General features: G+C 44.0%; 1 protein-coding gene and 1 non-coding gene across 2 annotated transcripts; one reads left to right on the top strand and one right to left on the bottom strand.

The window, feature by feature from the left end:
- Positions 1-920: 920 nt before the first annotated feature.
- On the top strand, positions 921-993 carry TRNAT-UGU. The gene has a single exon. It is a non-coding gene; the product is annotated as a tRNA-Thr (tRNA).
- Positions 994-1148: 155 nt separating this feature from the next.
- SAC3D1 (SAC3 domain containing 1) lies at positions 1149-11446 on the bottom strand. Its single transcript, XM_030218680.1, has 4 exons — positions 11110-11446; positions 8593-8700; positions 7644-8306; positions 1149-1922 (listed from the first exon to the last, which is right to left on the bottom strand). The coding sequence occupies exons 3-4, from the start codon at positions 8236-8238 to the stop codon at positions 1456-1458; spliced, it is 1062 nt and encodes a 353-aa protein (XP_030074540.1). The 5' UTR covers positions 8239-8306; positions 8593-8700; positions 11110-11446; the 3' UTR covers positions 1149-1455.
- Positions 11447-13061: the final 1615 nt, after the last annotated feature.

Below are 13061 nucleotides of genomic sequence, written 5' to 3'. Positions count from 1 at the left end.
AGTTTCATAAAGTATTGAAAACTTATCTTTTTGGAAACAATCTAGACAAGTAATATAGTAGGGATATGTTTGATTTCTGATTTTTGTATTATCTTATTGTAACCTGCTTAGATTCTTTACTGATGGAAGCGTGATATAAATACACAGAATAGAACAGGGCAGAAATTTGGAAGGGGACCCCCAAAGCCCACTACCAGGCTGCACTTTCTCTCTCTGGTCAGGGGCCAGGGGCAGCTGCCCTAGTTGCACTTCCCTATCATCATCCCTGGCATGTGCCACCTTTATATTTTGCACAGTACAAGAGTAAATGTATCTCTTTCTGCCCACTAGCAAGGCAAAGCCTTGGTGCTTTCAAACTGAGCACAAAACAAAGAGACATAGAAAACTGCCAAACCAGAGACCTTGCTCATTTTTTTTTCACACAGAGCAAAGATGAGGCTCACCTCCTAGGCACTCAAGGCCCCTAGATAGCACCAGGGGCTGAGGCACAAAAAGGACCTCCAGAAACAAAAAGAAATCCCTCAGGGCCAAGGAACAAAGAGGAAAGGAGGGAGGGACACAGCCACCCAGGTTTGACACCCCCATGGGCTACAGCCCAAACCAGCAGCCAAGAAGGAGCTCTGGGAGAGAAGCAGAGAAATTAGAAATCAGAATGAATTACAAACAATCCTGACTCTAGTAACTTTATTTTTTCCATTAGGACTAGGAATCCCCAGGCCTACCAGACGAGTCAAGACTGCACAGGCTCACACCTCTACCACCTGGTGGGAGACTAAGAAATACTGATTCTGGGAGGGACTGCACAGCTAGTTTTTAGGCGCCACCAGAATTCTGTAGTTCTAGTCTCCACTCACCTGCTACTAGGAGTGTATAACCCATCCATCTAGGCCAGACTGGAGGGACACACAGAACCTGTGGTAGGTTCTGTAGCTCAGTGGTCAGAGCACTGGTCTTGTAAACCAGGGGTCATGAGTTCAATCCTCCTCAGAGCCTGGTCTCTTCTGATTGGTTGCCATTGTTAGTCTGCTATTGAGACAGACGTGGGAAGCAACTGCTTACCCTGTGAGTTGTAGTACACAGTGTTGCCATGATTTGGGTTTCTGCCAGGTACTTGTGACCTGGCTTGGCCACTGTTTCAAAAACAGGATACTGGGCTAGATGGACCATTGGTCTGCCTCAGTAAAGCTGTTCTTATATAACCTTCATTTTCACACTATCCTTTCATTTTTTTTTGCATAGAAGACTTCCTGCCATTCTAGAGTGTGTAGTCCTTTAATTTATGCTTGAAATTCTAACAATGATTATAATGTATTGGATGCTAACACCTCCCTTCCCCAGAAAAACAAGGTGTGAGGTAAATAGAGAGTCCAGAAGCCTCTGGTACATGATAGCCATAAATGTCTGGCCCATATAGTGGATAAATTTGGCCAACAAGTCTCTGAATTGTTCAGCTTGCTAAGAACTTCTGGCCTTAATGATTTCTGGCAGCGTCAACCCTTCCAGTTTCTTGTCCACCAGTTCATGAGATGACCCATGCACAGGCGACCCTGGTGTGTCTTTGAATGCTACCTTAAGGAAGGCCACAGCATCCTGGGTCACTTTGAGGCCATGGCTCTGGCACAGTTCAGCGGCCTGCTCCTGGCTCTCCAGGGCCAGCATTCTGGCCAAAAGCCCCAGTGGAAAGCGGCTGTCTCTCGAACTGTAGCCATGATTAAGAACACGCAAAGCATAGCTCCGGCAGAGAGACAAGTGGTGATGCACTGCTATGCTCTGCAGGTAAGAGAGTCTCCTTAGGAGCCGGAAGAAGCGGACATGGTTCCTCTCTAGGTGGGCCCAGTTCACAACCAACGCAGCTTGGACCTCTGGGGTCTCTTTAATGCGTGGGGGCAGCTGCAGTGCGTGGTGGAGGGCTTCTGGGGAACCTGAGAAAAGAGGAAGAGAAACAAATAAAGATGGGGGAAGGAAATGAGAACACCTCTTACAATAGCCTGTGACCTTGAAGCTGCTCTGTGACCTCTGGCCCACTTACAGACTCTAAATACTGTTATGACATTGCCATCTCGACTGTATTTTGTTTTTCATCTAGCCTTGGTCCTCATCATAAAAATGCAGAGCATTACATAACCAAAACATGCAATGCAAGTCACACAATAACATTATCTCTCCCTTTTCCTATAATCGTCCCCCCTCTATCCCCCATCTTTACTTCCTGAGAGTGAAATTCCAATACTATCACTGAAACAACTCTGTGTGCAAGGTGCTGAGCCCCGACACCCACAGCCACTAATCCAGTCACTTAACCTCTCCAACAGTCAACTTCCAAATCACTTCCAGTCGAGGGCAGCAAGTGGGTTCACTTTCCAATATGAATGAGATAGACTGATAAACAAGTTATTATGCATACGAATTGGGCCTCTGAAGATACCCATCTGAGGATAGCATACTGTAGGGGACCCAATTTAAAGGAGTTACTGAGCCCCGTGATTCTGTGAATTGTATCTACAGTTGAAGAAATGGAAGAAAAAGGACTTCTCCTTGTGGTCGATGTTAAGACCTGTGACATTACAATGTCAACATCACCTTTGTTAATCCAGTTGACCAACAAAAATATGTTAGACATGTCATACTGATTTTGTTATCTATTGCATTCTTTGTCCATGTGGCAAATTTATTTATTTATTTATTTATTGCACTTGTATCCCACATTTTCCCACCTATTTGCAGGCTCAATGTGGCTTACAGAGACCTTTTCTGGCATCGCCAGACAGGGTACATGATACAGCTAGAGTTACAATAAGATCAAGGTATGACAAGAAGAATTAATCAAGCGATTTTAGAGAGGTGACGTTCAGAGAGGGGGCAGAGTGGAGGAGTGTTATAGTTAGGTTATGGGTTCTCATGGTAGGCCTTGTTGAAGAGATAGGTTTTTAGTGATTTGCGAAAGTTAGCTATTTCGTTAATTGTTTTCAAGTTAGTTGGCAATGCATTCCACAGCTGAGTGCTCAAGTATGAGAAGCTGGTCGCATGTGTTAGTTTGTATTTTAATCCTTTACAGCTGGGGAAGTGTAGATTAAGAAAAGTTCGGGCAGATCTTTTAGCATTTCTGGTTGGTAGGTCAACGAGATCCATCATGTACGTCGGGGCATCTCCGTAAATGATTTTATGAACAATCGTGCAGATCTTGAACGTGGTACGTTCTTTAAGTGGTAGCCAGTGTAGTTTCTTTCTTAGTGGTTTTGCACTTTTGTATTTTGTTTTTCCAAAAATAAGTCTAGCTGCGGTATTCTGGGCTGTTTGGAGTTTCTTGATGGTCTGTTCTTTACAGCCAGCGTATAGTGCATTGCAGTAGTCCAGGTGACTTAGTACCATTGACTGTACAAGGTGGCAAAAAATGGACCTTGGGAAGAAAGGTTTAACTCTTTTGAGTTTCCACATGGAGTGGAACATCTTCTTAGTTATGTTTTTCACGTGGTTTTCGAGTGTGAGATGTCGATCAATGGTAACTCCAAGAATTTTCAGAGTATTTGAAACGGGGAGGGGGAAGTTTGGTGTAGTAATGAAAGTGAATTTACATGTGTTATGCTGTGAGGTGAGTATAAGGCATTGTGTTTTTTCTGCGTTAAGTTTTAGCTGAAATGCATCCGCCCAGGAGTGCATAATTTGGAAGCTTTGGTCGATCTCGTTGGTGATTTCTTTTAGATCATTTTTGAACGGGATGTAGATCGTGCCATCGTCTGCATATATGTATGGATTGAGGTTTTGGTTGGCTAGTAACTTGGCGAGGGTATCATCATTATGTTGAAGAGGGTTGGCGAGAGGGGAGATCCTTGAGGGACTCCACATTCAGGTGTCCATGGGTCTGAAATAGTCACATTAGCAGTTACTTGGTATGATCTTGTAGTCAGGAATCCTTTAAACCAATTAAGAACATTACCTCCCACTCCAAAGTATTCTAGGATATGTAATAGTATTCCGTGGTTGACCATGTCAAAGGCACTGGACATATCAAATTGTAGGAGAAGTATGTTGTTGCCGGTTGCGATTGTTTGTCTGAATTTATTTATTAGAGTCACTAATATTGTTTCGGTGCTGTGGTTCACCCGAAATCCTGATTGAGATTCGTGAGGGATTGAGTGTTTATTTAGGTAAGTAGTGAGCTGTTTCATCACTAAGCCTTCCATGATTTTAGTTATCAGTGGGATAGATGCCACTGGACGATAGTTGGCTAAGTCACTTGTGCTTTTCTTTGCGTCTTTAGGTATGGGGGTGAGTAGAATGTTTCCTTTATCCTTTGGGAAGAGACCATTTGGTAGCATTTGGTTTAGATGACTCGTGAGGTCTACTCTGAGTTGTTGTGGGGCAGATCTTATAAGATTGCTAGGGCAGATGTCTAATTTGCATTGCGACTTGGCGTATCTTCCAAGTGACTGGGAGATGTTGTCGGTCAAAAATAAATCAAATTTGGTCCATAATCGGTCTACTTGATATTCCCCAGGTGATGGGTCTAGACATTCAAGGAGGTTTAGATAGTCAGTTGTGTTGTTAGGTATCATGAGGCGTAGTTTTATAATTTTCTCTTTGAAGTAATTCGCAAGTTCGTTAGCTGATGGGGTGTCTGCGTTGTTAGAAGTAACCGGTGAGGTATTTAGTAGTTTGTTTACGAGTTGGAATAGTTTGTTTGTGTCCTTGTAGTCTGGTCCGATTTTCGTTTTATAATCTGCTATTTTAGTTTGTCTGATTGTGTATTTCTATTTTCTTTGAAGTTGTTTCCAGTCGTTGAGTGTAGAGTCATCTTTTTTCTTATTCCATGCTCGTTCTAATCTTCTGACTTGTGTTTTTAAATCTTTCAGTTCTTCGTTAAACCATGGTATTGAGTTTTTTCTATGTGAGGTTCTGGTTTGAAGTGGTGCTATGTTATCTAAAATAATTCTGCATTTGTTGTCCCATTCGTGAAGAAATTGTGATGAGTCTGTTGGTGCTGACCATTCGTTGCTATAGAATTGTTCCCAGAATGTTGGTGGGTCTATTTTGCCTCTTGTGGTGTAGGTTTGTTGTTTCTGTTGCGAATCTTTTGTTCGCCATTGAAGGGAGAGGTTTGCTTTGTAATGACTGGACCATGGTATAGCTGTCCATTTAGTATCTGTTAGTGTGAAATTTAGTTCTGATGAGTAATAATGTCTAGTGTGTGTCCTTTGATATGGGTGGGTTGAATATTTGGCCAGTGAAGCTCCCATAGTTGGAGGAAGTCCTTGCATTCACGTATGTTTGTTAGATTAGTATCCTCATGTGAAGGTTGATGTCTCCTGCTATAAGAAGGTTTTGGGTAGATGCACACGTGTTCGAAATGAAGTCCATGAAATGTGTTTGGCAGTCTTGCCAGTTGCCTGGTGGTCTGTAAAACAGGATAAGGTTTAGGTGATCCTGTAAGGTTGGATGATTGATTCTAACTGAGGCAATTTCAAGTTGGGGAAGTATGGATTCGGCTATTGTTGTGACAGTGAATTGGGATCTATAGATTATAGCTATGCCGCCTCCTCTTTTTCCATTCCTAGTCCAGTGGGTAATTTTGTAACCTGGAGGGCAGAATTCTAAGATTATGGGGTCTTTGAGGTTGTGAATCCAGGTTTCACTGATGAATAAAAAATCGAGATTGTCAGTTGTGATCCAGTCGGATATTGTCGTAGGTTTGTTAACTATGGATCTGGCATTTGTGTAGCCCAGTTGTATTAATTGGTGAGGTTCAGTTGGGGTTGAGGATATGATGATTTTTATTAGTTGTCTATTCTCTTGGTATTTGAGTTTGTTGTGTCCCTTCTTTCCTTTCTGTTGGTTTTGTCCATAAGTGGTGGGTTTTCCATTGTATGTTGGACAGACATCCAGGGTCTTTAGGATACGGATGAAAGAACATCGGAGTGCATTACAAATAAGAATAAAGAGGCACCTTTAATAGGTCATTATTTAATTCATATGCACGTTTTTGAGGACCTAAGATGTTTTCTCCTTGATCACATTCTGATGAATGCTTGTGGGGGCATTACTGGATTGAATATGTCAATAGACTGGTTCTATTTTTATTAAGGTTGCACCTATGCAGCATAAAGTTCATTTCACTGCCATGACAGCCTCTATTCCACCAACCTATATGGGAGTGGTTAATCCCGACTGGTGTGGGTGGAGTTAAACACACTGAGGTGCCTGCTACAGAATGCAAGACAGAAGCAGAGTTTTGTATGTGGATTTATATGAGATTTGGAATCGTTTTTAAAGCATAGTTGCTTAATCATTTATTTTATGTTGATTTAGATCTGGCCCTGTAAGCCCTGAAGCAGTGGTCTGAGTACTATGAAAAGTTGCCAGCTATTGTCAGAGGACCTTCAATTTCAGAGATAACCAGATTTTCAATTTCACTATTACTCAAAATATTTTTTGGAATGTTTCTATTTTGCCAAAATTGGCTTTATAGTTGGGGGGGGGGGGGGGGGGTTATGCCTTTGACGGAGTTCACTGATATAATAGCGCATTGAGTAAGCGCATTTCTAACTCTGAGGCTTTTTCCCACTAAATATACAGTTATCTATTTAATGTGGCAGTAATAGTTTATATGTTAATGGAGAGTATATTTTGAAATGTGTTTAGTTATATGTTCCTCCATTCCCTTGTGTAGTATTTTTTTGTATATTGCTCTGAATTGATCACATGCATATTCATTTTGGATATCCTGTAAATGTGACCTGTTTGTGGCCATCAAGGACTGAAACTGAATGAATATCACTACTTTAAATCATCAGCGTATCAACCACAGGAAGTGCCTTGACTTGCTCTAAATCAGGGGTTCTCAACCCAATCCTTGGGACATACCTAGCCAGTCAGGTTTTCAAGATACCCACAATGAATATGCATGAGATACATTTGCATACCATGAAGACAGTACATGCAAATATATCTCATGCATATTCATTATGGATATCCTGAAAACGTGACTGGCTGGGTATGATCTGAAGGCTGGGTTGAGGACCACTGCTCTAAATACGTGTTGGGGAATGACTTAAAAGCTAGCTCTGAAGATCTGGGTTTTACCATAAGTTCAATTAGTTTACCCTTTTGCAGCCCCAAATCAAAATGCAATAAGCTCCAGTCAAAGCCTCCAAAAATGTTCTGTAGCAAAACCCTAAATCAGTGGTATTCACCGATGGTCCCTGAGGCTGCAAAGGGCAGGTTTTCAGAATTCCCCTTATCTATATGCGCGATACAAACTTGCAAATAATGGAGGCTGTATGCATGCAAATCTCCTTCATGCATATTCATTATAGGTAGCCTGAAAACTAGCCTCATTTGCAGTCCTTCAAGACTAGAAATAAATACCTGGACCAGTGTTGAAGAGGCAATTGCATGGCCCCCAGGCCATAAGAGGCCCTAAGCCTAGCATAAGATGAAAGAGGCACAGTAGGCTTTGGGGCCTCTTCCCAAATTGTTGCCTGGGGCCCCAGAACAACTAACATTGGACTTGGTGAATACCACTGCCCAAAACTCCTCGCCTTTTCTTGTCTGCCATCAAGACTATTACACCCACAACAAGAAGAGGCACAGAGCTGACCAGAGGCTTCCCTTCGCCACCCTTGCCAGCATGCTTTTCTGACAATCACCAAGATCATAAAGAAGGAACAGCGCCTGGAACTCCGCCTCCCTGCCAGAGCTCCCATCCTTGTAACATTGCAGCAGCCAACTGAAGCACTCCCGCACATGGCGAGAATGTAGGGCAGAGTCAAACTGATATGGTTTCGAGTCCTCATGGCTCATAAAGTAGCTGGCACAAAGAAGGAAGGCAAGGATGGGCTCCAGCAGAGCAGTGCAGGTCTTTCCCTGCACCCGCTGCACAATCATGTCCTGCCGCACAGCACGAAGGCGGTCTGAGACAAAGGTGTAGATCTCTCCCCAGGATGCATCAGTCCGTGGTACCACCTCTTCCACCAAGTACTGGACAGTCTTCAGGAGCACTGCTGGGGGTCGCAGGTCACTGGGCCGTGGGGCATTCTTCCCTGCTGCTGGACGGGAGTATTCCTTCACTGTCTTACGAGGATCAGCTTGGGGCAGGTGGCTGCCCTCGGTGCCTGCCAACACTTCAAAGCGGTGCAGACGGTGCTGGAGTTCCCGCTCCTTCCGCTCCTGCTCTGGGCACATGCTAAGGCAGGTCCCCACTGGAAAGTGCTCAGAGGCAGCCGTGTCATTGGAGGAATCCATTTGTTAAGGAGGGTAATGAAGCAGATGGAGAACAACTCAGGAGAATCAGTGGATATATGTAATACCCTCTACACACACAAAACAAAAACAAAAACAAAGAGGAATGAGTCAAAACCTTTCCCTGTGCCTTCCTTAGATTTCCCACTACTAATTAAAATAACACAGGGCCACCCTTAGTGCCAACAGTGCCTCATGTGAATGCCAAAAATGCTCATCTCCTCATCATATCTGGAGCTAGCAGTTCTAGCTACCAAACTCAGTCCGAGTTTCACACCATCTGCACCCCCACCCACTCTTGATGGGAAAATTATCTTTTCCCATCTGTCCCACTTACAGGAGAACAGCATTTCTTACCTGGCACCACTAGGAAGTGTATACCATATGGGGTCTGGTGAGAGTAGGATATCCTGTGTGGTTCAGAAGATACATTTTTAAACTGTGTTGCTGTCCTCTTGCTGAAGGCTGAGGGAAAGAAAGGGAGCGAGGTTAAGTGAACTGCAGAAAGTGGGAGACTGAAACCTAGAGAGTTGCATGGGGACAGAAATCTTACCCATCCCTGCCCGTCCCTACTGGAATCTTACCCGTCCCCGCAAAATTTAAACCAATCCCCACCTGTCCCCACAAGAATTTAACCCATCCCCACCCACCCCGTAAGAATTTAATGGTACATAAAAGAAAATTCCGGTCAGCTCCCTCAGTCTCTTTCTGGAATTGAGCCACAGCACTGTAGGCAAGGAAGGAATGGAAGTTGAAACTTGGAACACTCTGATGTGCACATCTAAGATTTGTCTCTGATTTACTGGCACTGTGTGCTGAGAGGTCACCACATGCACGCGCCAGTAGGTCAGGTGACATCCGATGCTCATGCCTGTGTCAGAGCTGAGGTCTGCGCATCAGCACGGGAGCAAAGAGGATTAATTGTAACATAGTAAGTGACAACAAATAAAGACCTGAATGGTCCATCCAGTCTGCCCAATAGTCACACATTATCAATTCATGATTAAATCAATGAGTGTGATATTATATACTTGATTATGGTCTTTCTTTCGTGTTTCTGGAACATAGACCATAGAAGTATATCTGGTCCTATCCTTATGTTCCAACTGCTGGAGTTGCCATTAAAGCCCACTCCAGTCTATTCATCTTCTCATTTGTGAGACACAGACCGTAAAAACCTGTCCAGCACTGTCTTATATGTTCCAGACACTGAAGTTGCTGTCTAAGCCCTTCCAAGCCCATCCTAAACCAGATTGCCATGTATGAGACACAGACCATACAAGTCTGCCCAGTATTAGCCCCAGTTCAAAACAGCCAGAGTCACCATCTAAGTGTCACTTGACACATCCACACACATGCAGCCATTTAAGGTTAGATTTTTTTATAACTTCCATTTTCTAATTAGAAATCCTCTGTTTTCATCCCACGCCTTTCAAATTCCGTCATCATTTGTGTCTCTACCACCTCCTTAATGGAAGACTTTCCACATTTGTGCTGTTAAAGCAAGGAAGAAGAGGAAGAGGAGGACACAGCACGCAAAGAACTTGGTACTCAGTAGATGAGAGGCTGGTGCTGTTTACACTTCCATAGGAACCCCGCAGAACTGCTTCCATCCCCACTGGAACCCCACAGAACTGCTTCCGTTCCCGCGGGTTCTGCAGGATTCCCGCAGACCCTGTTTACATGCAGCTCTCTACTGAAACCCTCCCAAAGGGAGCCACAGAGTCCTGATTCCTGCCAAAGGTATTAGGCTCAGTAGTGGGTGCAGTTTGTCTGTGTGAGAGCTGACAAGTTATCTAGTTCCAAGAAGGAGCTTTTGAGCCAATCCTGAATTTCTGACAATCCTGCATTATGAGCCTATAGCACTGATATCAATGGGTAGAATCAGAGACTACAAATACCACACTGCTTTAGGATGTAAGTTTAAAACCAGAACTCGCCTCCTGGAACTGGGTAACTTGGCAGACTCTACATTAGGATTTGACATCAGAAGGGTCCCAAGACTTCACTGGATTGGGGTGAGGGGGTGAAGGGAGCTCTTAGGGCTGGCCCAACCATTAGATAGGGCCTGGCAGTTGCCTTGGCAAAAAGTAGCTGCAGTCAAAGCAAAACAATAGATCCCGACAATCACATAAACTCTAAGAAAGAACAGGGAGGTCCTTTTATCTCAGGAACAGCAGGCATTTTTCAAATAGCTCAGATTATTCTGAGAGGGGTGCTACTGGAGTGATCACCACTGATGGTGGGGGGCAACGGGTCTAAATAAAGTTTTGCATTGAGTGAATAATACCTTTGTACAAGCCCAAGGGGCTCCTGCTGAGAGGTAAAAATGTTAGGAAGAGAATATTTTATTTATTGCTTATATACTGGAATGCAAGCCCAAAACAGTGTACTTTCAAGCTCAGTAGCTATTTTTCTGTCCCTGGAGGGCTCATACTTGAGGCAGTGGACTGTTAAGTGACTTACCCATGATTACAAGAAGCGGCAGAGAGATTTCAATCAGGCTCCCCTGCTCTATTAGGCTATTCCACCACTACATCTACAGTAGAGGAGACCTGGATATAGTAACAGGACACATGACAACTGCCTAGGATGCCAAAGCTGGGTAAGACTGTGAACATTCACAGAACTCTGTCATACCAAGCCCCCCCCCCCCCCTTTAAATCCAAACTTATAATGGAAGACGGCAGGGAGGGGGAGGCACAGATACAAAGAACAGACCCACTGGAGATGAAAGACAGGACACACCTCACACACAAAAGACTGTCCCTGGAGTAACAAAAAACATCACCATGCTAATTTCTTCTCCCCTCTGGACTAACACGGCTACCACACTTCTCCCCTCTGAAAACAGATGCCTAAACTGATACCCACCTCTAAGGTGGCTGCATACTCAGCTCTCTCCTGAAGCACAGCAGAAACCCAAACCTCTGGTAGTGAAATCTCAGATCCTGAGGGAAAGGGAAAGGAAGAAACTAATGCACTGGAACTCTGTCCAAACTCCAACTCCTCTCAGCCCACCCTGACCCAGTCAGGGAAGCAGCAAAACTTGGTAGTACAGCATGACCCGGGCGGCTCTCGTTTCATTCAACCTCTTGTGCCTTCCCCTTGCTCATCATCATCACCCACCACTTCCTGCTCCTCATTTCCCACAATCCTCTGTTCTAGCTCCAGAAGCTGGGTTGGGTTTCTTAATCCTTTTGCAAGTCCTGGCGTCACAGAATTACCCTTCTGTTTCTGCGTTGTGCATTTTTCTATGGTGTTTTTAGTCCCTCTGTTCTATTTTGTTGGTGTTTTCAGCTCCTGTGCCCTCTGCATTTTTGCTGAAGTCCTCTCTGGTGTTTTTAGCTCCTGCGCTCTTTGCAATTTTACTGGTTTCCTCGGTTATTTTTAGTCCTTGTGCTCTTTATTTTGTTGCAGTCTTCTTTGGTGCTTTCAGTTCCTGCCCTTTGCGTTTTGGTGGAATCTCCTCTGGTATTTTTAGCCAGTCTTCTGATATTTTCAGCCCCTGCATCTCAGCGTTTTGCTGGAGTCTCTCTGTACATTGCTGGAGACCCTGTCTTGCCTTTCTGTAAGAATCATTCTCCATTTTGACTTTCAAGTGGTTCATCTGCTTATAGCACCTGCACCACAAATGGGTCCCAATTTTTGAGAGGGAGATTTAAGTACATGCCACTAGGCCCACTTCATAGCACACCTCAATCCCAGAGTCATTGCAGAAAAAATGTTATTTACGCCAGTGACCACGGATGGGTAAGAGGGAGTGTTTCGGTTCACTCTTACACCCCCTATCCAGCATCTATTCCCTCCCAGGAGCATAACCACAAGGATACCTTGGCCTCCCCCCCCCCCCCCTTTAAGCGCACTCCAAAATTGTGGCACTAGTTGAATCATTGGCAGAAATGCCCAAGCCCCACTAGCTGAAGAGGTCCATTGCATGAGCCCCCCCCCCTACTGTGCTGTTTGAGCAATGCAGCAGTCAGCAGTGTGCTTCAGTTGCAGATGCTGGCCCTCCTGCATATGCTCAGTTCAGGCACTTGAAAATGGAAATTAAGATGATACTTTTTCATTGGACTAGCCTAATACATTTTCCCCACTAGCTTTTAGAGGCCAAAACCTCCTCAGGTCAGGTCACTGCTACTGTGGTATTGTAACCGGACTGTTCAGCAAGTAAATCAGGAGGCCGAGACGCTGACTTCCAAAGCAATGCAACTTTTATTAGCTAGCTGACACAGTACTAAGTTCAGACTCAGGATACTGCGCCCCGAGATTCTTGTACATCATTAGTGATCATGCGCATAACACATACCATACATCACACAAGCACATGCGCAGTACAAGCATATGCACAATACAGTAGTAGTTCTGTAGTTCTCACAGAGAAAGAATACGTCAGTTTCACAGAAAATGTTACTTTGAGAGAAAATGCAACTTATTATATTGTTTCAGCACATCCACATAATACAGCCTCTGTGTATTGATCACGAGACTGCGCTGACAGAGCTAGCTGTCTCCCTTACAAACCTTAATTGCTGACTACTACAAATTGTTATCTGGCTGCTGGTTAACAAATACTACTACTACTACTACTTAACATTTCTAGAGCGCTACTAGGGTTACGCAGCACTGTACAATTTAACAAAGAGAGACAGTCCCTGCTCAAAGAGCTTACAATCTAATAGACAAGTGAACGGTCGGTCCGATAGGGGCAGTCAAATTGGGGCAGTCTGGATTCACTAGTAATAGTAATAGGTTTTACTATTAACAAGTTCAAGCTGTAAAGTTTTAGTTTAGGCTCATTAGAGGAACTCTGATTCTTTGGTTAA

This window comes from Microcaecilia unicolor, chromosome 11 (assembly GCF_901765095.1).
Source record: "Microcaecilia unicolor chromosome 11, aMicUni1.1, whole genome shotgun sequence".
In the NCBI taxonomy this organism is placed as follows: domain Eukaryota; kingdom Metazoa; phylum Chordata; class Amphibia; order Gymnophiona; family Siphonopidae; genus Microcaecilia; species Microcaecilia unicolor.
Note: the sequence above shows the minus strand (reverse complement) of the source record. Positions and strands in the feature narration are given on the sequence as shown.